The 24369-nt window shown below is 40.0% G+C and overlaps 1 protein-coding gene across 4 annotated transcripts in view; it reads right to left on the bottom strand.

Annotated features, from left to right (window-relative positions):
• SPIB (Spi-B transcription factor) overlaps nucleotides 1–24369 on the bottom strand; it is a 122443-nt gene that overhangs the window by 28996 nt on the left and 69078 nt on the right. For all 4 annotated transcript variants that reach the window (XM_044059385.1, XM_044059386.1, XM_044059387.1 and 1 more), the window contains one exon: nucleotides 15455–15548. In XM_044059385.1, coding sequence (XP_043915320.1) covers nucleotides 15455–15548 — 94 coding nt within the window. The remainder of the gene's footprint in view (nucleotides 1–15454; nucleotides 15549–24369) is intronic.

The raw sequence follows: 24369 nt of genomic DNA, 5'->3' as shown, positions 1-24369 counted from the left end.
TTGTTGACCGGGATAGTCTGACTGGATACATGTCCATTTTCAGCAGAGGCCTGGGGAGAAAAGCTCCAAAGGTAGTTACAAAAGAAGACACAGATAATACAAATTAAGTACAGTTTTCAGACTCTGTAGAGACAAGTACGTTATACAATCTCACAAACGTATGAAATAGTTTAACAAATTACAACACAAAGAAGTTGTAGGTGAAATAGTATTGATACACAAATATAACTAAGATTTAGTCAGGCTTGGAGCAAGGACATAACCAATGAGAATTGAAATACTGCTTGAGACTTTTCTTGAACTGAGTTAGGGTTGTCTCTAGAGTAATGTCAGCAGGCAGTGAGTTCCAAGTTTTGCCAACAGAGTTGGTGAACAGAGAGTCACCGGCTGAGTTGTTGGATTTGACAGTCTGAACTACCAGTCTATCAGATGAGCAAAGTGGTCTGGGGTCGCAGTAGGGGTAGATAATGTTTTTAAGTTCAGGTTTTTTTTCAGTTTGGTAAAGTACTTTATGAGCCACTATAAGTTGATTGTACTGAATTAGCCTGGGCAGTTCTAGCCAACCAAGATTATTTAGGTTTGTACAGTGATGTGTTCTGTAGGGCAAGTCAGTGATGAATCTAACTATGTGATTATAGCAGCTAGAGAGTTTGTTAAGATCAGTTTTGTTTAAATTGGTAAGTAGAGGGGAGGCATAGCAAAGGGTAGAGAGTAGATGAGTGCAGGCAATGGCAGTTCTTGCGTGTGGGGTTAGGAATGGCTTAATCCTATATAGTGAGCTAAGTTTTGTGTTAATGGTTTTGATAGTTTTATTGACATGCATATCAAATTTAAGATTGTTATCTACGATAACACCTAAGAGTTTTGTAGAGACATCTGGGGAGATTATGGTCCCATTATTAGACTTAATGGAGAAAGGTAATACAGAGGACTTTTGGGTGGGGGAGAAAAGTAGTAGGTTAGTTTTTTTAGGGTTTAAGATCAGACAGTGGTCAGAAAGCCAATTTTCAACTATGTTAAAAGTATCCTGAGTTAGTGCCTGCAAATCTGGCTGGGAGGTGGCAGAGCAAATCAAGGTGGATTTGTCTGTATATTGAATGCAGTTTGCTTTTGGGATGACAGTATGGAGGTCATTAATGAAAATGGAAAACAAAAGAGGTCCAAGAATAGGCCCCTGGGGGACACCTAGGGTGTTGGGTAGGAGGCTGTATAGTTTATTCTGCCATAGGACAGCTTGTTGTCTGTTACTCAGATAATATTGGAACCAGTGGAGAAGGTGCATGTCTAAAGAATGTGTTTTCAGGGTGTAGATGAGTAGTTGGTGATTAACCATATTGAAAGCCTTTGAAAGGTCCAAAAAAAAGGGCTGAGGATAATTTGTTGTTGTTCCTGTTATAGTTTATAGCATTGGAGAAGGTGAGGAGGGCTGGGGTGGTACTATGATGTGGCCTGAAGCCATGCTGAGAGTTAGCCAGTAGGTTGTTCTGAATTAGATAGTGAAGTAGCTGTTTATGGATGCGCTTTTCCATAATTTTAGCTAGTGGTGACAAGATAGCTATGGGTCTAAAGTTTGATAGTTCAGTGGAGCTCCCACCTGTATGTAGGGGTATGACATGAGATATTTTCCAGTTGTACGAGACTGTAGCTTCTGATATGGTATGATTGATTAGAATGGAGATGGGGTATGCTACGGCATCTGCAGCTTTTTGCAGATGCTCAGTAGGGAGAAGATCCGCAGATAGGGTAGTAAGTTTTAATTTTTTTGATTAGGGTACAAATATAAGCTGTAAAGACCGGCTGAAAGCTAAAGGAATGCTGGGTGCTGGGAGTGGTATCCTGGATGTTAGAGGACCCCTGTGGTAGCTGGCCAGCTAGGGCCTGGATAGTGTCAGTGAAGAAACTATTGAAGGTATTAGCTATATCCTCTGATAGTTTGTCAGTAGAGGCTGAGGGAATTGATGTAGTGGTTTGTCCTGGATGCAGTAGTTTGTTTATACCTGCCCAAAACTTTTGATGGTTATTTTGATTTCTCTGCTGGAGATGGAAGAACTGTTTTTTTTGTATTTGATAAAATGGATCTTTTTGTCTGATTCCTTAATTGCCAGTATTTCAATTGATCTAGAGGGGCTTTAGTGGTATGCCATGTGGCCCATGCCTTGTTTCTGAGTATGATTTTTGATTTGGTGTCTTTAGAGAGCGATGGTGCAGTCTTTGTTTTGGTCCTAATGGAGCGAACAGGAGCATGAGAACTAAGGATGGTAAGGAATTTATTGTTAAAGTAAGCAACAGCTTCATCCAGGGGTTGGTATTTTAGGGCAGACCAATTGCTTGATTTGAGCTCATCTTGAAACTTGGTAGGATTAAAGCTCTTATTATTTCTAACTGCTCTGTAGGTGGGCTGGTGGGGATGATTGGTTTTGTGTTTAACTATAAAGGTAAGAAAGTGATCACTGAGGTCATCAGGGAGGGTTCCTGGTGTATAAATCTGGGGGTGACTATTGATTAGTATCCAGTGTAGTACATTTTCTTTGTGATTAGATTTGCCTATCCTGGTGTCGGTGGATATGACCTGTGTAAACCCTTATAGGTTTACATGGGTAGTAGGAGATTCTGAGGAGGAGGAGTTCCAGTCTATATTAAAGTCTCCAAGTACTATGGTTTCTTGGGGACAGGTATTAGCTAACCAGTGGAGGATGTCTTCTAGGGTATTGGTATTATTCCCTGGTGGAATGTACATGCAGACAATATTTATACATTTATTTTTGTTAGTCTGGAATTTGGTAGAGAGAATTTCTGCATTATTGACCTGGGGTGGTTGAATGGGGTCTATAGTGACATTTAGTGCAGATTTAAAGAGACCAGCTACCCACCTCCCTTCCTAGTAGCACAGTCAAGTCTAAGTATGTTGTAGCCAGGTGGTAAAACTTCATTATCTGTAGTTGATGGCTTTAATCACGTTTCAGTTAGACACAGTATATCAGGGGGGTGACATTCTAAAAGGGCATGCAAGTTATGTACCTTATTGTTAATGCTTCTAATATCTAGATGGCAGACCAGGAGGGAGCTGAGAGACCTTTTATAGATAGTATTTTGGTAGGGTTGTTAGAGTAAGAGGTAGAGTTATCGAGGGTGGTTGGGCCAGGGTTTGGGTGAATGTCTCCATCCATTATGAGGTTATAATGTAAGGTAACAATAAGCTTCAAGAATTTACGTATTCGTTTTTGATAGTGTTTGGATTTTGACCTGATGTATCTAGACTTAATAGGTTGATGTGTTTTTCTAGTTAAGGAGTTGGAGACATGACTAATTACTGGGTGACCTTTCATGTTAGATCTAATTGGGGTGGTAGTTTGACATCTTGGGTAATGAAATCCTAGGTAGTACTGATTTTCATAAGTGGAGAGGAGATATAGAATTAACATAAGGGATAGCAGAGAAAGTAGATACATTGTATTAGATGGTGACATAATATGTAGCAGAGTTATAGTTTTTTTTATTATATTTTCACCAAGATACGGAAGAAGGATAAGAAATGGAGAAGGGAGGTGTGTGGCTAAGTTTAAAATGAGAAGTGCAATACTGATTGGTTCTGGTGGGAGCCGTGTGGTTAACGGACAATAAATTTAGCAGTACTGGGTGCGGGTGGGAATTGGGGGCAGGGAGGGGTATATAGTGAGCCCGAGCGCAGCAAGGGTGAGCGGAGCAGGGCTTGACCATACACACAGATCTTAGAGCCTTCAAACTCCAATAACAACAACAAATCCATTTGATAAGGCACTAAAAAACTACTAATAAAACTTCAAAGGTGCCAATATGAGCAAGTAGCTGCACCATAAGCCCAACACTTGAAACAAAATGCTCGCAAAGAGTATGTTACTCCAGTCTCTTTATTGTTATAACAATTGTTAACAATAAAGAGACTGGAGTAACATACTCTTTGTGAGCATTTTGTTTCAAGTGTTGGGCTTATGGTGCAACTACATGCTCATATTGGTACTTTGAAGTTTTATTAGTAGATATTAGAGCCTGCAAATTTAAGGTAAGTACACTAGGGATTTATAGTAAAGCTTTTTAAGTTCTATTTTACTGGTTAAAGTGTTCCTTTAGCAATTTTAGGGCTTGGTAACACTTTTTCTGTATATATTTACAGTAGTTACTTATAGCATAATGCCACTATTTTTTTTATTAATATCGGGGAAGTACATATTAGCTACTTTTAATTATCCAATGTAATAGAGTTTTAGGAAGTTTGATTCAGAATTTAGGGCTACCTAATAGTGCTGTAGACCCAGGTCAGCATACAATGTGGTACAAACAGTAAGAATTAGAGATAGTAACCTTCACAGGTCTGTTATGTTGAGGGACAGTTCAAAGCAGGTTTTCAGTTAGGTTTCCTCAGGGTAGCGGCATTTAATGTTACAAGCCTTTCAGGATAGCTTATAGAAGGGGGTAGTACCTGCTAGGAGTGAGATTAAATAAAGATAACATGAGACATTAGCTTAATATATATATTCACATGATCATATAATACCTTAACAGTGCAGCAAGTGTCTTTTGTCAACACAGTTAAAAGTAAAGCAGTGTGCCTTCACATGCAGTGAGCTACACAATGCAGATGCTACTTTTCTGATATTACAAGTTCAGGATGCTATGTTTCTAGACACTATGAGTTTTCTGTAGTTAAATACTTAAGCAGCTCGAAACACACGGCAGTTTCAGGTGCACCTCGACACTTTAATAGTGCCTCAAATGATAATTAAGCAGCATTTTAGTTAGTAACCTAGTCGCTGTTTAGTATTCATTCAAATGCATATACCGTTCTTATCACAAGGCAGTTTCAGGTACAAAATAACACTTTAACAATGCCACTAGTTATAGGTAATCCAGCGTTTTTGCTCAAGGAGAGCAGAAATAAAATTACAGTTGTAAGATGATATAATCCAAGATGTTATAATCCTATCGCTGGCTAGGATCTGTATTAGTACTATAGCTACTACTTATATGGTTTAAATCACAGAGCAATTTAGTTGTAAAACAGCACTATGCTAAAGCTTTAATAATAAATTTAAATAAATAGAATGATCAGACAGGAGCAGGAAGTGTGCTTTACACACTCTTACCAGCATTTCACATGGCAGGAATGATTAGGGAGTAAAATGCAAAGTGTTAGGGCAGTCAGTCGTGCTGTGCTGCTGATTCTGAATCTGTCACTCAAATAGACCACTATTGCCTTTCAAAACAGTCACTTGTTCTTAGTAGACAAATGAGATTAACAAATGAAACAAAATGTTATATGTAGGTTTGTGATGATTTAAAGGGGAAATCACATGGTTAGACTTCTATGATAGTTCTGTTTGTGTTTACTGCATTCCAGGTCAAGTGGTACCCATTTTTGGGACAGGCTTGTTCAGGAGCTCAGAATCCAAACTGAAGAGCATTGGTCAGGGAATTCTTTAGCCAGGCTCAAGACTCAGACAGACAAAATAAGTCAAACTGATGCATATTGTAAGCTATGGGAATGTCTACTTTTAGTTACAGAGAGAACAATTTCAACAAAAATGGGAAGTGCTTGGCCCACCTGGCAATATATATTCTCCACTATATTAAGCACACTGGCTCTGGTTTTCATAAATCCTTTCTCATTTTTATGCAATAGCTAGATAAGACTTCCACTGTTGGTTTTCAAAAGCATGGTGCAGATTTGCTGTGATTCTCAGCTGGAATTGAACTAGAAGAGTTTTCTGTTGTGTTCCTTTAGAGTGACTATTCTTTTTTTTTAATTAACTGACATGATCTGCTCAGTAGCTCCTCTATCAGCCTCAGTCAGCCATTCATTCCTCCAGTGATGGGAGAGAGCTAGACTCATTCATTCCCCAGACATGGAGACACAGTGAAAGCTCTGCAGCCCATTTGTTTCCTAGTCGGGGTAAGAGCCTAAGGAGCTTGTCTCCTTTTGATGTGAGACTCAGGTGTGGGAAAGCAGGACAGTGTACTCATCTTGTGGCCTACCCCAACCCCCCCCCCTACCCACAGGCAGCTGCAGTTCTCCACTATCACTGCCTCTCAGGAGACATATGCATGCTACTACACATCAGCCTCCTGGCTAAGCAATATAGTACATGTAGCGTCAGTTTGCTAGGCTAATTGTTGTGGGTGATTACCTACCATCTGATAGGTGTTACCACTGCAGGGATCCACCCCATCTCCCTACCTCCAGAATGGTTGAGATAATGGTCTCCATCTACTCCAGCTCAGAACTACCCAGACCTTCCAGAACTCATATTGCTAGTCAAACAATGGTCATCTGGGCCATAGTCAGGCATTTATTCCTCTGTACCACAGGGCCATGGTTGAGAGGCAGTATTCTGTGTTTGTTTTAAGAAACATGCCATCTGACTTCATTTGCAATTTAACATTCATCTTCCAAGGTCTGTTTCTGTATGGCTGAAGTAACATAAAAATGTATGCTGGCAGTAATATCTGACAGGGCGAGCATTACTGAGGAAATAACAGACCACCCAGGAATGTTGTCCGCTGTTTTACTATTAGTAAGTAGATTTTTTTTATTTCAAATAGTTCCTCCATATATTGTTTAAAGTTGCTGTAGGACATGTAATTATTAGTAGATGAAATATTTTACATCCAAAATACAATACATACTTTTGCACCCACACGTGCGTGCACCACACACATACAGACACACACACACACACAAATAACCCATTGTGCTCAAGTCAATGAAACACTCATATAATTCAAAGCATAGCAACCTACCCCCACACCTCTCAACTGCCCCTGATTTTGCATCATGTTTTTGCTCTGTCCTTCAAAAATGTAAGAGCTTATGGTAAATCACTGAGGATAACAGTCAGTCAATAAAGTCAAACAGTATAGTTTCATAATTCTTATTGTTCAGAAAATACATGTTGATGGATAACCTATTGCTTTATTTACCTTTTTAAGTGAATTGTCCCTGATTTTTGGTGTTTGCTCCCCCTTTCTCTTTCTGTGTCTCTCTCACACACACACACACACACACACACACACACACACACACACACACACACACACACACACACATGCTCGTGATCACACACAATTGGATTATTTTTTCCTACTCACTCAACTCATTTTAAAATAATGCTTAATGATAGTAAAGTAAAGCAGCACGTCTTTGCAACTTTGACTGTGGTTATGTTTGCTTCTTGAGTTACTTATTTATTCATTTTCATTTGATTTACGTTATTTTTAGTAAACTCATGTTTAGTGAGTGTAAACAGGTGGATATTTGTTTGTCCAGCTTCATGTTGCTTTGTTAAGTTGTCATGAACTGTCAGACTTCATTTTTATCAGGTGGTACCTGTACATTAATTCCTTGTTGGAGAATGTTTGCTCTCCACTATGGTATCAATATACATTGGCCATTATCTAAAGTAAGCTAATGTTCCAGACTCCGCAATATTATTTTACACTGCAAATTCTTAACCGCTACCACATTATAATCAATAGGGTTAGCATGTGCACTTGTAATTTGTTAATAAAGTTCATTGAAACTATATGGTGAAAAAGAAAGGGCAAGGGACAAAAATGGCCAGACATGCCCATTTTCACTCAAACTGCAATACATGTAAAGACAGATACTGTTGTACATTTTCACTATAAAATACCTTCTTATGCACGTTTTCATTTTGTTTTATTTTTATTTTTGGAAGATATATGATTCCTTATCCACTCTCATATTTATAATTTATACTGCTTCTTGACAGTGTTTTTCAAGTTTCTCTAGAATGAAAGGCTGTTTTTGTTCCACCCATGTAAAATCACAAGTCATACATAAGTGACCACATAGATAATTTCTTCACTGCTGCAATCGTCTTTAAACGAAAATGCTTCCTTTATTTTGAAATGTTGAAAGCAGTCGCATTTTTCTAATGTAAGAACACTATGCTACATTGTCTGCAAAAGCATACACTTGACATCTAAAGCTACTTTTAGCTTGACTCCAATAACTTGGGTGGCATCATAAAATGGTGGTTACAAAGACATTGTGGCAATATTGGTACAACTATTAACTGGTCCAAAACAAGTCTTTGTTAAGCATATGTGAACATATGAAAGCTCTAATTAGCAAAGAATTGTATGTTAGCTGAAACACTATCAGAGTAGAATGGAGTGAATGCACCGTACCAACTACTTCAGTACAAAATCACCTGTCAGCCCAATGATGTATATTGTACAGTATTCACTACTACAAACAGGGAACATTTTTATATCTCTTACAGGGTAATAGTACTTTATAGAAACTGACTAAGTCCAAGGATACCTGCAGCTGGATATGGAAGACCCTTGTATACAGTATTTCATAACTAGTGAACACAAATGTGTGTAAGGGTATAACTGTCTTATTTTCAGAGGTGCATCTGTACAAGTAATATAGCAGATTACAGAGGTACCTCTAGGAATTCCACAAATGCAATTCTTATTTATCAGTACCATGGTGACAGGATGAGATGATGAAGATGGTGACCATGGTAAAAACTTGTAAGTAGTCCCACAGGTTAAACAAATAACAGCTGTGAACAAACTAAGATAAATGCAGACTTTAGAAGGATTATATTTACTGCAGACATATAATAATTTAGAGAAGACGGTGGCTACTCCGAAGGCAACTTGACCTCAGAAAATAAATTCTTGTATAATTTCTTGACAGTTCTGCTTTCTCAGAAGGCACTATTTTAAGACTGATGTAAGTGGAAATGAATGATGGATGATGGACTAAAGAAAGGCTTTGAGGACATCAAAGAAATAATCATGACAGATAAAGTTTTTAGCATTACTGATCTATATGTGTCTGTCAGGTTGGTATGTAATGCTTTACTTTATGAAACAGGCAGTGTTCTATTGTAGATGTTCCAGGACAGTAACGAGAAATAAACCCCACTGCAGTTTGCTTCAAATCACTGATAAAATCTGACTATGGCTATGCTTATATTAAAAAGAAGTATTCAACTGACCCAGGGAAAGTATTCCATAGCTACGGATGAGCAACTACTATTAGATGTAGAGCATTATAATGTATTGTTTATAACCATACCTTCTACTCAAATGGAGAGCCACAGGTATTATCTGGAGTACAAGAGAAAACACCCATAAAGGATGACTTTGTCAGAGAAGAGGAATCAGAAGGAAGCATTTATTTGCATGTGTTACTGAATTAATTTACTCCTGCCAGGAAAGTGATGATGGAAGGAGAAGGTATGCTGTCCACCTTTTAATGTTTATGCACTAAAGTGTGCAAGCACCATAAAGCATGCATTTGTATTGTGGTTGGCGTGCAGTAAATATTTCTTAAAAATGATCCTGCTGTAGCAGATCATTAACAATGTTCACATTATATGCACATAGTGCGAGCTGGACACAACAGAAATGATTGCCTTTTAATACAAACTGCAGCCAAGAGATATAATCAATACAAAACTGAACGTTGATATGTGTTCAACATGAAATTTTCTCTATTTGCAAAGGTAATGTACAGAGGAAAGGGTGTTCAGTTAAAGGTTTGCTGTTTGTTAATGTTATCAAACTAGCAGCTGATGTGTATGTCTGCCTTTCTAATGGCGGCAGGTGAAAGAGAATCAGAAAGCCTGGAAAAGAAAGAGCTTAAAAACAAGCACACACAAAATAAGCAAATGTTATAGTCACACGCAAGGGTACAGCATCACTAAAATGCTGCTTTGTCAGTGTTCTGTGAAGCTTGCACTATACATAAACCACAACACCAAAATGTTCAGCATTTTATACTATTCACTCACTGACCATGTGGTTTTTCACCAGTTTTTGTACATTTAATGTAGTGAATATTCCACAAATAGACCTTTTGATGCCTACTCTACTATCTATTGTAGAAGTTCAGTGAAAACAGTATTAATATGTTATATGCTTTGTTAACTGGTTAGTGTCATAATCTTTTATCAGAAGAAATCAGAATAAGCTGAGATTTATGAACTACTTTCAGTCACAGCCTGAAATAGGTAGCTACAAACTATGTAAGGAAGTTTAGAGAAACCAGTCAACTAGCATGCCATTTACACATGAGTGTAATAGGAATAAGCTAGTGCAGACATGGGTTCACTTAGCATAGGCAACAATCAAAGGTAATGAATTTGGACCAAAAGTAAGAATAGTGATATACAGAATGACAGAGCCATTATCATTCAAATAAACAAACAACTCAGGAACTTAAAATCTACCAAAGCCAAGTTTGAGGCTAAAAATAGCTACTCAAGCCAAAGACAATCACAAGGCCTTCTTTAGTTATGCTCATAATCTCAGAATCACAACACAGCAATTTGCTGAGCTGATTGTGAATGTTACCTACACCGTAGCTTAAGATATACCAAATCTACTGGACAATAAATTCAGCTCTAATTTTACCCCTCTCTCCCATCCATCTGTCCTACAAGATGTACCTGAAACTGGCTCACTTCCAACTATTACACAAGACCAAGTCCTAAAAGTAAAATACTGTTTCAGTGGGTCCTGACAGTATCCCTGGATGCATCTTAAATAGCAAGAAGCTTGATGTAGACCCCCCCCCCCCCAACAAAACTCTTCAACCTCCATCTCCATACAGGTCTTGTACCAAGTGAATGAAGAACAGTAACAGTCCTTCTCCTGCATAAGGGAGGACCTTCCATAGACCCAGGCAATTACATACTTGTAAGTCTAAACAGCTTGCTATGCAAAGCCATGGAAAGACTTATCATGGGACTAATCAATAATGACATATGGAACTCCCATACAATAGACCCATCTCAGTTTGGATTCATGAAGGGCAAGTCATGCTTACTCAACCTGGTAGACTTCTTTGAAAAAGTCACCAAAACAATGGATGAAGGTAAAACAGTAAACAGCACCTACTAGGCCAAAGCTTTTGACACCATCTCCTACTCAGGCATTATAGAAAAGTTAAATAAATTGGGAATAAACCTCCTATGTCACCTGCTGGTTTGCCAGCTGTCTCACAGATAAGATGCAAGAGACCAAAGTAGGGGAAGCTACCTCCACAAAATGAGCAGTAACCAATGGAGTCTCCCCTGCCTGGACCCTTCCTGTTTAACATTTATTTCTCTGAAGTAAAAGCCAGTACCAAATGGCTCTGACTTGACTACATCTGAGCATGACTGCAAGCTAAGAGCATTCATTGAATCCCAAAATGACTTAGCCATCCTGCAGGAAGGTTTGTCCTAAATAAATAACTGGTGCCAAAATCATGGAATCGAGCTAAATGCCATAAAATGCATTATATCCTTTGGGAAGTTATGCATTCCGGGGTACTACCACATTGACAATACACCCCTGTGAGTTGACACAGTTGTTTAGGGCTTGGGAACTTAAGGAGAAGCAACCTAACTTTAAATCAGCATGTTTTCATTATCATAAGTAAGTCCTTCTCTATTGCACAGCTTATAAACAAAGAGATTGTCCCTAGATCTGGGATGTCATTGTTCTCCTTTACTCAGCTCTCATTAGAACAATCATGGAGATTACAGAAATCCAGAAAGTCTTCAAAAGAAAGAAGGAGTGCAGAATAAAGTGAGACTGAAAAGACAGAACAGGCAAGAAATGAACACAGGTTAGCCAGCAAAGGAACTAAGAAAGGAGTTGCAATAACCAAGAACAAGGCATCAGAGGCACTCTACCACCTTCTGGAAAGTGACTCAGTAGATGGCACAAAGAAACTATATCAAGTTGCAAGGCAAAGAGAGAAAGATAAAGAAGACAGTCAGACATCCTTCATAAGGGATGCCAGCAACAACCTGTTTGACAGTCCACAGGACATCAAAGGCAGGTGGAAGGACTGCTTCCAGCAGCCTTTGAGTAAAGAAAACTTCACAGAAGCTGTACTGCTCAGACATAGCTTATGATGAAAGAAGAGGAGATGCCTATCATAGAAGTAAGAACAGCACTAAGGAAAATGAAGTCAGAGAAAGCAGCAGGCTCAGCTCAAGTCACAGCAGATATAATAAAGATGTTAGGTGAGCTAGTGGAGAAATGGCTTCTGAGGGTACTCATAGCAGTATGGAGAGAAATATGTATTCCATATGACTGGAAAATAAGCATACTATTGCCAGTGTTGAAGAACAAAGGGGGCATTCACAACTGTGGGCAGTATAGAAGTATCAAATTCCTATCACACTGCAAGACAGTTCTGGAGAGGGTGAGTGACAAATGAATGCGCAGATTAGTAAGAAGGAAGATGGGAGATGAGCAGTTTGGATTTAGATCAGGATGCAGCACAACTGACCAAATGTTTGCAGTGAGACAGATAGTTGAGAAGAAGCTAGAGATCAGGAAAGAGTCCAAATGAGCAATCCTAGACTTGGAGAAAGCTTATGACAAGTTTCTAAGAAAGTTGATTTGGGCAGTCCTGTGATGGTTCAAAGTCCCAAAAACATTGGCAGAATTAGTGCAAGCAATGTACAAGGACCCAGTGATTGAAGTACAGTGCTCAGTCTCACAGAGGGGATACCAGTGGGCATGTGTGCATCAGGGTTCAGCTCTGAGCCCACTGCTGTTGATACTGGTGATGGACTCACTGGCAAACAGGGCAGAGGGGTCAGATCAACAAAGTTGGTGTATGCAGACGATATGGCATTACAGCAAACTCTCAGCAAGAATTTCATCAAACGATAGGGTCAGGGATTGAAAAAATGAAGGCACATTGTAACGGCACCAAATGGGGAAATCAGGAAAAGCTGAGAATTGAGATAGAAAGGAAACTAGTGAAACACATTAACAGCTTCAAGTGTCTGAGAGGGGTAGTTGAGGAAAAGAGAAGTCTGAATGAAGAGGTCAAAGCTAGAATCAGAGGGTTACAGCCAACTGGCACAGGGTGTCGGGGGTAGTGTGTGATAAAATAATGCTGAGGAAGCTGAAAAGTAAGCTGCACAAACCAGTGGTGTGACCAGTACTATTATATGGTGCAGAAACCTGGGCAGTAAAGGCAGAGCAATTAAAGAAGCTAGAGGTAATGAAGATGAAGTGCCTGAGACAGGTGGTAGGATGCACACTATGGGACAAATGAAGAAATGTGGCTATAAGAGCAGAAGCCCAAGTATCTCCAATTGCAGAAAGGTCAAAGAGAACAGATTACAGTGATTCAGGTACATGTGCAGAAAAGCAGAAGAAAATCTTTTGAAGAAGATTTGGGACAGACAAGAAGAGGGCAAGAGGAAATTATGACATCATGCAGAGAGGTGGCTGGATGGTGTGAGAGAAAGCATAAGTGGTCAGGCATGAGTGTCAAAGAAGGTAGGAGAGTGGTGTTGAACAATGAGAGATGGCGATAGTTGATAAACACCCAGATCCCATGTAGAAAATATGAGAGAAGGGGGATGATGATGATGATGATTGAGTATAATGGCCCCTTTGGCATGTATCTTACCAGTCACATGCAGCAACTGGAATGCCCAGAAAGTTACCTTACTAAAAGGATACAAGACCTAAACAATATATCCAACATGAACAGACTCAATACCATGTCATTATACTAGGTATCCTATAGACTTCGAAGCAGTGACGAGTGTAACCCAATACTGATGTCAAATGGCATCAGAAATACTTGGCTAAGGGATCTAAGCCACTTTTGCAACATCAACAGAATGGTTTGGAGGGAAAGGTACATCTCACAGAGAATACCACTGCTGTGGAACAGACTCCCTATCCATCTTAAAAAAAACTCATACCTGTCCATGTTCAGGTGCAACTTGAATATATGGATAGGTAATAGAAAATCTACCCCAGGACTGCCCCCAGTACTACTGATGAACAGAGGTAGCTTTCAAATGCTTTATCCCATACATGAATCCACTAAAATTATCAATGGTATGATACATTTATTCTCACTACAGGCAATATAAAAATATCAACCATGGGATGGGTAAGGCCAATCTAACACCAAATGGGACAGGTTAATTTAAGCATCAAAAGGGAAATTGACAAGGCTTAAAATGGCCCTAAAGAGCAGCTAGCTTATTTCATACTGTGAACCCACAAATGGTACCACAGCTGACTTCCTGCCTGCCATTTCTAAATGAGACATGAAACTGTGTGAAAATGACAAGAAAGGTCATATCCACATACAAGACATCACAACGTTGTAAAAATCTCAGGACGGAGCCTGCCCAGCCTGTAGCTTAAATGCTAGTACTGTTGGCCCAAGCAATAATTACCATATCCATGTCTTTGCCAGAGGAACATATCAGTGCTTCCTTCATATTCCCATCAAGAAAGAAGCTACAATACTGGATGGAAAAACAGTAGAGGTGTGTGCAAGAAGACGGTACTTAAATCAAATAGTGGGTGCCAATAAGCAGATAAACGTTATGGATGATAAAATATTCAATAAATAAATATATATGCTGAGAAGTACAGAAGTGCAACAACATAAATAAAGCATGACACACCCTTCATATCATCTGGTGATGAACACCTTTCAGCCTACTAATCCGGGAATAAGAAACCAGATGCCAGAGAAATAATTTATTACAATTTCTCCTACATGTGCTGTGTTAGGTAATAGAAGCAACTGAAACAAGGTTTATGGGTAAAGTAGTGAATATTGTAAAAACTGTTTTCATAAGGGAGTTTTCTACTACTTTAGAAGAAAAAGCATTTTGTATATTTCTCTACATATTATAAAAAATACTGTAAATGATATAACATTATGTGAAGCAAGAGAAAAAAATAAATTCTACAACAACAGCAATCCATGCTGATATTTAGCTGAAACAAGTCATTTTGACTGGTTGTGGATGTGGAATATTATACAAAAAACAATCATGTTTGAGGAAGAAATGCCTGTAGTGGGCATATAAATCAACTGGTAACACTATATCAATGACATCTGTTTCCCTAGCAAGGGAGATAAACATAACGTTGACATTGTACCACCGGGGAGGGAATGGGAGGGGCATCTAGCAGCAGGTATTTTTTGCCATAAAGCTGACCTTGAAATAAATTAACTTTATCACAGTTTAATTGCTTTGCTTCTTTATACAGGTTATCATCTGTCTTTGAAGGGACCTGTTTCACAGTGAGCACTTAGAATTTCTGTCACAGTGGAACATACCCACCTGCACAGCTGAACCGTAGACTGATAGAGAGGTTCATGGGTTGGACTCTTGCACACTAAGGGGTAGGCTAGAGAGAAAGTATCTGTTATTCAAATGCTCTGTTTTGCAGAAAGGCTTTGTGCATTGTCTAATATCAGACTTTCAGTTTAGCAAACAGTGGAAATTTGCAAAGTCAAGGTTTACGAATTTGCATGTCTGTTTACTCTTTTTGTGTTTATTCATAATGGAAAACAAAGAGATGGAAAGGCTAGGCAGTAAAATATGGAATGTGAGACTTGTATGTGTGTATGTTTAGGATTGTGGGATGGAGATCTTACCTGTACGGTTATCGGAGTCACTCAGCAAATATGAGAATCCACTTGTGCTTTGCTTACTGAAACATTCCATTTCTGTTAAAAGCCCTTCGCTGTACTGCAGATAAAATGCATGGCAAGAAAAAAAAAAGAGCAAATAAACATTTTATACGAGCATGCTTCCACTAATTGTATAATTTTATCACTCTAGACCTTCACTGTTCTTCCACACGAATTATATAAAACATGCACTAAAATACATCAAAATGCTAAGAGTAGAGCTACCAAGCAGACTTTAACAGAAGCATTTGGTTCAAAATTACAATTTGTCTAAGTTTCTGAATATACCCCATGGAATCAGTGCATAGTCTATGACATCTAGCAACCAAACAAAAAACTCACTTCTAAAATTGTTCATCACCCAGCTAGGCCGTATGGCAGTATTGCTTCTGCCTGTAGTTATAACAAGTTTGGGTTAATTTTTGAATTCTGTCTCCCTGGCGTTAGGTAAGTATGAGCTTCCTTGAGGAAAAAGGAACAATGTCCTGGCAGGGCAAAATGAGAGCTTAATTTAGTATAAATGCTGCAAAATTAAATAGGCTTCTTTTCTGTTTCAATGAATTTAGAAGGGCATAGCCAGCAATAAGAGCTCAAAGCCACAATGAGCATTCTGGATTTCCCCATTCTACCCCTCCTATGCAGAACAGATAAATACTATGTGCCATAATGCACAACATGTATGTACTAGTCACACCAGTGCACAAAAGGGTGCCTTCTCTCAGGAGCTAATGATCCTGGTGGTCACCAGGTGACATCGAAAGAGCAATCCGTCATTTCCCCCATAAGTCAGGTGCTTATATAAAGCTAATTTTCTTTTCCGCATGTAACCCCGTACATGCTGAAGGCAGTGGCAAGAATGGATAGTCATGGTACACCTGTATAACCCGCTGCTTGATGAGCAATTTTTAAGGCTGCTTGGTATTGCAGATGTTGTAATTCATTCCTCAGATTTAGTCTGCCACTTAGGAAAATAACATATCTGACAGTGACAATCTATTACTTTCCTGCATTGTATTCTTCTCCACACTTTTCCTACAAACATTTGTATTGGCCAGGCCCTTCTTCACTCTATGTATACAAGGCTTAGTACAACAAAACAGGACCCCTAGGTTTCCTTCAGCCAGTCACTGAAACATGTCATTCATTCTCCTTTAGGGAAGCATGTGTTAACTGTAATCTAGTAAGCGTAGTCTTGGCATATCATAAATATTCAGGTTTACTCTTTACTCCACAGGAGTCACTAACACAACACACTTCCAGTAAGAGGGACCCCGGTCATTTAGTAGGACTATCTTTCCAGAGTAGACTTGAGCTTTTGCCTGATTTAATGATTTACCTTTAACCTTAAAATATGTGTGGTAGGACTCAATTGCAGGTGTACCCAATAAATTATACTTTTATTGCAGTGCCTGCAAAGTTTGGAATAGCTCTTTAGTATGTGTTTATATTATTCTGTGTGATGGGTACCCCCCCCCCCCAAAAAGAAGCTTGCAACTTCTGATTTCACATGACAAGTGATGAAAAAGTAAACAGGCTTTTCTCTTCTTGACGTTTGCTTCACTTTGTTACTCCTTAGGTTCATAAGTTATTACTAAATTTACAGCCAAGGAGACCCTCAGGAAGCTCAAACATATCACCAGTACTGGTGGGAGATTAAAAATGTCTTCCATTAATCAGATTTTTCAAACATATGCCAGGTGAAAAATTGTAATCACCCATCCAGTCATTCAGACTGGTTTTGAAAATTGTAAGGGGAAGTACTCTGCTTGATGTGGAAGGAGACCCTGTTCTAGAAATGAGAGCCCTTTGGTTTAGGTACCTATCATGCCTTGTACTAATGTTAATGTGACAGTATATGTCTAGGTTTCTAGAGCAGGTGCATACTTTTCCAATGGTTATGTTTTGGTGAAAGAGTTTAAAGAGATTATCCCTCAGTTGCTCAGGAGCCAGTCTGAAACAGAACAGATAACTGTGGCTCTGAGTGTATCAGAATAGCTAAGGGTATTAAGACCTTTGATTGATAAGGAAACACTAAGGTCTGGCAGGCTGGTTTACGTGCTCATTGAGGGACAAGCCAAAGGGGGTATTCAATGACACATCTAACATGGGAGGAATAAAGTGGGACTATAACTTCTTTGAAGTCTTGGAGATACCACAAAGGATAAGCTGTGAAAAGCAGAAGGATTCTGTAACCACAACAGACACATTGAGGCATGCCTCTCAACTGTCCACATTTTTGCAGAATGACAAGATTTTTTGCCTCATAATTTTGATCTGCTTCTCATAAAATTGCGGTTTTCTGGAAATCATTGGCAAATCATTGAGGATTCAAGTCAGAATCTAATGACAGACATTCAAATGTCAGGCTTCATACCCTTCTGAGAATTCATGCCAATTCAAAACTTGTTATTCTATCAACTTTCTAAGATTATAAGAGCAATATTTAAAAATTCTCCCTATTTTTGGGCCTTTGTCCCCCTATTGTTTATGGGTCTGTCCAGATTTCTTGCTGTAAGAGTTTGAGAGGTATGCACTGAGGTCAGAGGAGATTTTTTTTTTTAACATAGGTGATCCATGTCCCTAATCACTAGGTTGGATTTAAGTGGAAAATTATACAGTATGTAGTGGTCATGCTAGCTTTACCACAGACGAATGTGCTATATATATATTAGTTGAGTTGAGGGTAAGTCTGTGATTAACGCACTAATCCCTTGTTGTAAAATTTAGTTTGCAATTATCAGCAAACTTGGTTACTCATAGTTTTATAGATGTATAGATTAGTACTAGACTAACTGCCCTCATGGACCATTTTAAGCCTAGCCAATCACCCCATGTGAGAATCAAACCCTGCACCTTGTGTTTCTAAGATAAGCACCTTAAACATTATGCCAGTATCAGTTTTCATGTCAGAGAAGTATATGCCAAAAAGAGGATCTAGGACATCAAGTATCCCTCACTAGTAGTATGGGTTTTATCAGATAGCCAGTTAGTTACCCAGTGAACTATGTATGGCTGAATATCTGAGTTGGGAGAGTTTGTCAGTAATTCCAGCATGAGGTATCATATTTGTATCAATCAAAAGCAGAACACCATTTTCAAATATATGTACACATCATCAGTTATATTTTAAGTATCACTATCAGACAGCTATTCATCATCTTATTAACCTACTGCCTACCAACCAAGAAGCATGGCTTCAAGACAACTGCAAGACAAACCCCAAAGATAGATGGAGGAAGCAGAACTAACCTTTCAGAGACAGACACTGCTGCACAGTATGGGTAGCTCTGTCAAAGTATACCTGTTATTAAAAATAAGAACGCCACTTAAATATCCACTATATGTATAACATAATTCATTTCTGGTTCAGAGTGAACTAAGTTTTGTCCTGGGAATACTGGATGTACAGCAGAATGGACTACTGGACAGGATACCAGAAGAGTGAAAATTAGGACACTACTCACAAACAGACACAATTAGGTGTAATTCAGATTATCCAGGTAACAAGCAGGATGTATTTTGGAGAAAAAACAGTGCAAATATATAGAGAACACAATAAACTGAACACAAACAGTATTTAGAGGTTAGGATCAAATCCTATGGCCTACAGTTAAGGGAAAGCAATATTAGCTATTACCACTGCATGGCATCTGTAGGTCAGCCATCTTTTTGTAATGCTGCTTGGGAGGGGCAGCATTTTTACATAGCATTCACATCCTAAGTGATTCGGAGGCAATGCAATTGAGACTATGGAGATAAGATCAGCCTTTTCATGGTTTAGAATTGTTTTCAGAAGGTGACCAACATCATTATGCGGGTAATAATATAACAGCTTGCAGCCTTTATTGTACCCCAATGTAGCTGTAACCATGCATATCTTCAGTAAAAATGTTTCATAGATTTTGCATTTCTCCTCTTAATTTCTTCCAAGAGTTCTCCCCCATCTGTTTTTCCCCATAACTCTTGTCATTGGCCTTCTTCCTAAATCACATTGCCTGGATCTTTCATCGCTCTCGACTTTTGTTCCTGATATTTTTATCTTCGATATTTGACTACATCTCCTTCTGTGTTTTTCACTGTCTCTTTCCACTTCTCTGTCCAGTACATTATAGGTTCATAGGTAGGTACTAGGCTATCTGCCCAAGGGCATTTATAAGCCTAGCCAGAGTATGCCAGCTTTCGCAGCCCCATTGATTAAGTAACTGATCCTCTGTCAAGCAGAGCCAAAGAAGTGATCCCAGGGGTGTATTTTCTGTTACCCATCCACTCGTCAAGGTTTCTCTTGAAGAGTGTTAGTGTGGGGCTCTGCCTAATGTAGTTTGGAATTTTGTTCCAAAGCACGGGGAGCCTCTGTGACAGGAATTTATCCCTCCAGCATGTTCTATTTATTGTTGTGATGAGGTTTAGCTCACTAGAGCGCGTGGCTTGCAGTGACTTGGATTTCTTTAGGTGGAGCATGTCCATCAATTCTGAGTTAGACATGGCTTTGTAAGTCAGGCAGAGATCACCTCTGAGTAAGCGATATGCCACTGAGTACAGCCGGAGTTTTTTCAGTCGGACTGCATAGGACATATGTTTGAGGCCAGTAATCCTCTTGGTGAGGTACTTTTGTGGTCTCTCCAGCTGTTGGAAGTGTCTTATGAGGTACATCCCAAATGGGGCATTGTACTCTATGATGGGTCTGATGAGTGACGAGTAGAGGGGCACTATAACCTCTTTATTTCTAGATGCAAACCCTTTAGTAATTAGATGGGCCACATAGAAGGATTTCCTAACTACTTTGGAAATATGGTTGTCAAAGAGAGATTACTATCTACCTGGGTCCCCAGATCTTTTATCACCTCTTCTGTATTAAGGGGGCTGCCACCTACGTGGTAATTCGTGGGTGTTTTTCCCAAACGGGATGACTATGCATTTTTTGGCATTTAGCTTGAGGCCATGACTTTGACACCAGGTGTCCATCTCAGTAAGGCCCTTTTGGAGGATGTCCATGTAAGCCAGAGAGTCAGTTATGGCTCCCAGTTAGCAGTCATCGGCAAACTTGGTTAGCCATAATCCTCCTGTGCTGGCCTGTACTTCTGAGAAGTATATGCCGAACAGTAGGTGTCCCAGGACCAAGCCTTGCGGGACACCACCTGTGAGTGGGTTTGAGTCGGACCTGTAGCCAGCTATTCTTACCGTGTGACTTCTGTCTGTAAGCCAGTTGCCAACCCATCTCATGATGTAGGGGTTTCTGTTCAGGCTGGTGAGGTTTTCTGTAATACCTGAGTGGGGAATGGTGTTGAAAGCCTTGTCGAGGTCAAGGTAGGCTGTGTGAACAACCCTTCCCTCATCTATGGCCTTGGTGACTGTCTCGAAGAAGTCAACCAGATTTAGTAGGCATGATCTGCCCTTAGCAAAGCCGAACTGGGTCAGGTCAAGTGTTCCCATGTCTTTGTTAATTAGTTCTATGATGATGCGCTCCATAGCCTTGCAGACCAGGCTAGTCAGGTATATGGGGAGATAGTTACCCGGGTTAGTTGTGGCCCCTACTTTGTGGAGTGGAATAACTGCTGCTGTGTGCCATTCTATGGGCACGTAGCCTGTGGAGAGGTTGAGGTTGAACAGCATGTTTAGGTTGGGGGGGGGGTTAGTTCATTCTGTAGTTCATGCAAGACACAGCCTGGGAACCATCTGGCCCCATTGACACTGTTTTTGGCTTTTGAAAGGGCTGTTTTCACCTGTGCATCTGTGATTTCTGGGACACTACACTTTCCTGTATTGTTGTGGGCCCTTTTGGGGGTGAGGGGGGGGGTGAAGTTTGCACTGAATCAATCTGCCAGGATGTTGGCAATATCAGTAGGTTCAGTATATTTTGTGCTATTTTGCACTAGTTCCGTGCATATCTGCTAGTTGCCACTTAGATTCTTAACATAGCTAAAGAAGGCTTTGTGTTTATCTTTTGAATCCTGTTGCCCATGTTTGTGATGACCAGGTCCAATATGTTTTCACCTCTGGTAGGGGAGCTTACCAGCTGATCCAGGGCATTTGAGTTGATGAATTCAGGGAAGCACTGGGCCTGGGAGTTTGTACTCGAGTAGTTTTCCCAGTTAATGGTAGGGTAATTGAAATCGCCCAATATTAGGGTGTTCGGTAGGACCTTCATGTTTTCCAGTATCTCCAGAAAGGTGGAGTGGTGGTCTTGGGTCATGGAGGGTAATCTGTAGCAGGCCACAATTTGCACTGCAGATTTGCCCGATGTTAGTTGAACATGGATGATCTCTGAGGTATCATGCTGCAACACTAACCTGGAGGTGTAGGTATCCTTGATGAATATGGATGCACCCCCCCTTTTGTGTTTTGGTCCATGTTCTGTGGCCAAAACATGTGGTACGAGTTGTAGCCCAGTAGTGCTGGGGTGCTCTCTGGAACCTTGAAGTAGGTTTCAGTTACTGCACAGATGTCAACGTTCTCTATACTGAGGAGTGCTTCGAGTGCGTGCATTTTGAGATTTAAACTCCTGGCGTTGAGTAGCATAACCCTCAGTTTTTTGTTAATTGTGCTGTTCACGGAGGTGGGTTTGAGTTTTGAGCCTTGCCTAAAAAAGGCACTATGGGGGCATCGTCTTGGCCAGTATTCGAAAGCCTAGGGGTGACAGGTGCAAGCCATCTCTTGCAAAGCAATGTGGCTTGTCGAGCATTTCATCCCAGGCTGACAGACACTGGATCCCCTTTGAATGACACCAGAAGCTTAGCCAATTGTTGAAATTGATCATTTTATCTTTATACTGAGGCATCATTCTTGGTGAGGGCAGGATGCTACTCAGGGTCAGGGTCATACCAGCCTGGGCTACATGATCAGAGAGCTCTTCCATGTCTCTTTTCATGTAGTCTAGAGAGGTATGTCTCAGGTCATTCACACCAACGTGAACAATGACAGAGTCATATTTGTAATTGTTCTGGAGTGACCTGAGTGCTTGTGTTATGTGGTGGATTCTTGCTCCTGACAGGCAGCTAACAGTAACCTTCTGCTTGTCCAGCCTAGTGAGTGTGCCTGATTATAGAGTCACCTATTACTAGTGTGTTAGGTATGTTATTTCGCCTTAAGGGCTGTGATTGTGCGGCACACTGATTTAGTGTTTTATGTGTTGTCTGGTTTGTGACGGGAGGTGCAAGTTGTTTGGGTGTCTGCTTTGGAGGTCTCTGATGCTTTTGCAGGTTTTTATTTAGAGCCTCCGAGTATGATTTTGTGTATTTATGTGTATTTTTTGCCAGTGCTGAGCTAGTAGGTCTATATGTGGCTGGAGGTGTATTGCAACTGTTAACCTTCTTCTCTTGACCGTCTGTTCCAGTCTTGTGTGGAGACAGCTTAGCCTCCAGTTTGGCTGTATAATTGCATCTCTCTCATATGTTAGTGTTTTGTGATAGGAGGAGAGGGTTGTCTGTGTACATGAGGCAGTTGTAACATTGCTTCAGGATACCCAGATTCACCAGCTGGACTGGAGACTACACCTGAAATTGCCCTTTGGTCATGCCTGAATAGTAGGGTGAGCTGCTTAGTCGCTTGGTTGGTGAGGGGTGAATAAAGAGCCTTGCCCTGCTGGGCAATCAAGTGTCGGGGTACATCAGTGCTTGCTATTAGGTCTGAGCAAGTGCTGGGCTGTAGGATGCTTTTTGAGTGCTTAGGTTGAGAGTTAGACTAGTTTCAAGGGAAAAACTGAAGAGGAGACTTAGTGGAGCCGGAAATAATTTAACCCTAGCTAACCAGCAATGCCCAGTGCACAAAACCGTGCAAACGTGGTTTTTATAGCAGAGAAATGAAAGTGATAGAAATTAGCTCAAAATGGCCAATAAACTACTAACTTCTGGGCTGGAACCACTCCTCCAGAGACAGATAGGCTACTCAAAGCTCCCCACTCTCACAGGTTTACAGAGAAACGTCCTTCTATCCAAGTAAGGTATGGGCAACTCAGAAACTTGTAACACAGCCCTGAATTCAGCACTAGCCTGAAAACTGGACTATACTAGCTTAGAAAGGTTGAACACAAGGATTTTTTTTATTTTTTTCTTGTTTTTTTGAAAGGATAAGGCAAAAACAGTAAGAAATGCACTTAAATCAGCTTTAAATGACTACAAACGATCAGAAAAGGCTATCGTACTTTAGTGTGTAGCCTACAACAGTTAAACAAATTATTTAAACAAAACATGACTTTTTAAAAGTGCAGGCAGTCAAATAAGTACAATATGTGAAAAAAATCAAGCTTTTGAATCACAATAAATGCTGGAAAATCAGTGTTTAGGTGGAAAACAGTTAAGTACAGCAAGAAAGTACAGAAAACTGATACTTAATCACTCCAAAGTCTCTCTTCTAAGCTAGAAGGCTTGTATCAGTTTGAGGCTTTCTAGTGCTTCCCAGTAGGACAAGGGGATATGCCATAAGCCTATACACCCTCTGCCCCCACCCCTCACTTCTTCATTTATTTCTCTTTATCCTCCTCCCCACATTCACTCTCCCCCTTCCTAACTAGCCTTCTATCACTTTCTGCAGCTTTTGCATTTTTGTATTCTAGGCCTATTAGAATCTTTGTTAGCATTTGCAGTATTATTGAGAGTACCGCCACTCTAACCTCATTTACCCTCCCAGTACTGTGAAGGTATGTATCCCTTCCTCTCTCTAGTGTTGTTTTCATTTTTCTTGTAATTTCCTCCAGTTTGATTCCTATGGTAGACCCCCCCCCCCACATATGGCCCTAAGTATTTTGGGAATTCTGTCTCTTTTATCTCCCCTGCCCTTTTCTCCCATTTCCTGCCCCTACCCTAGCACTATATTTTTCTTATTGCAGTGCAGGCCTTTGATTGTTTGAAAGGTCCCAAAAGCTAGACCTATTGCTGCTAGGGCTG

Source organism: Protopterus annectens, chromosome 17.part0 (genome assembly GCF_019279795.1).
Source record: "Protopterus annectens isolate FY-2018-M chromosome 17.part0, PAN1.0, whole genome shotgun sequence".
In the NCBI taxonomy this organism is placed as follows: Eukaryota; Metazoa; Chordata; order Ceratodontiformes; family Protopteridae; genus Protopterus; species Protopterus annectens.
Note: the sequence above shows the minus strand (reverse complement) of the source record. Positions and strands in the feature narration are given on the sequence as shown.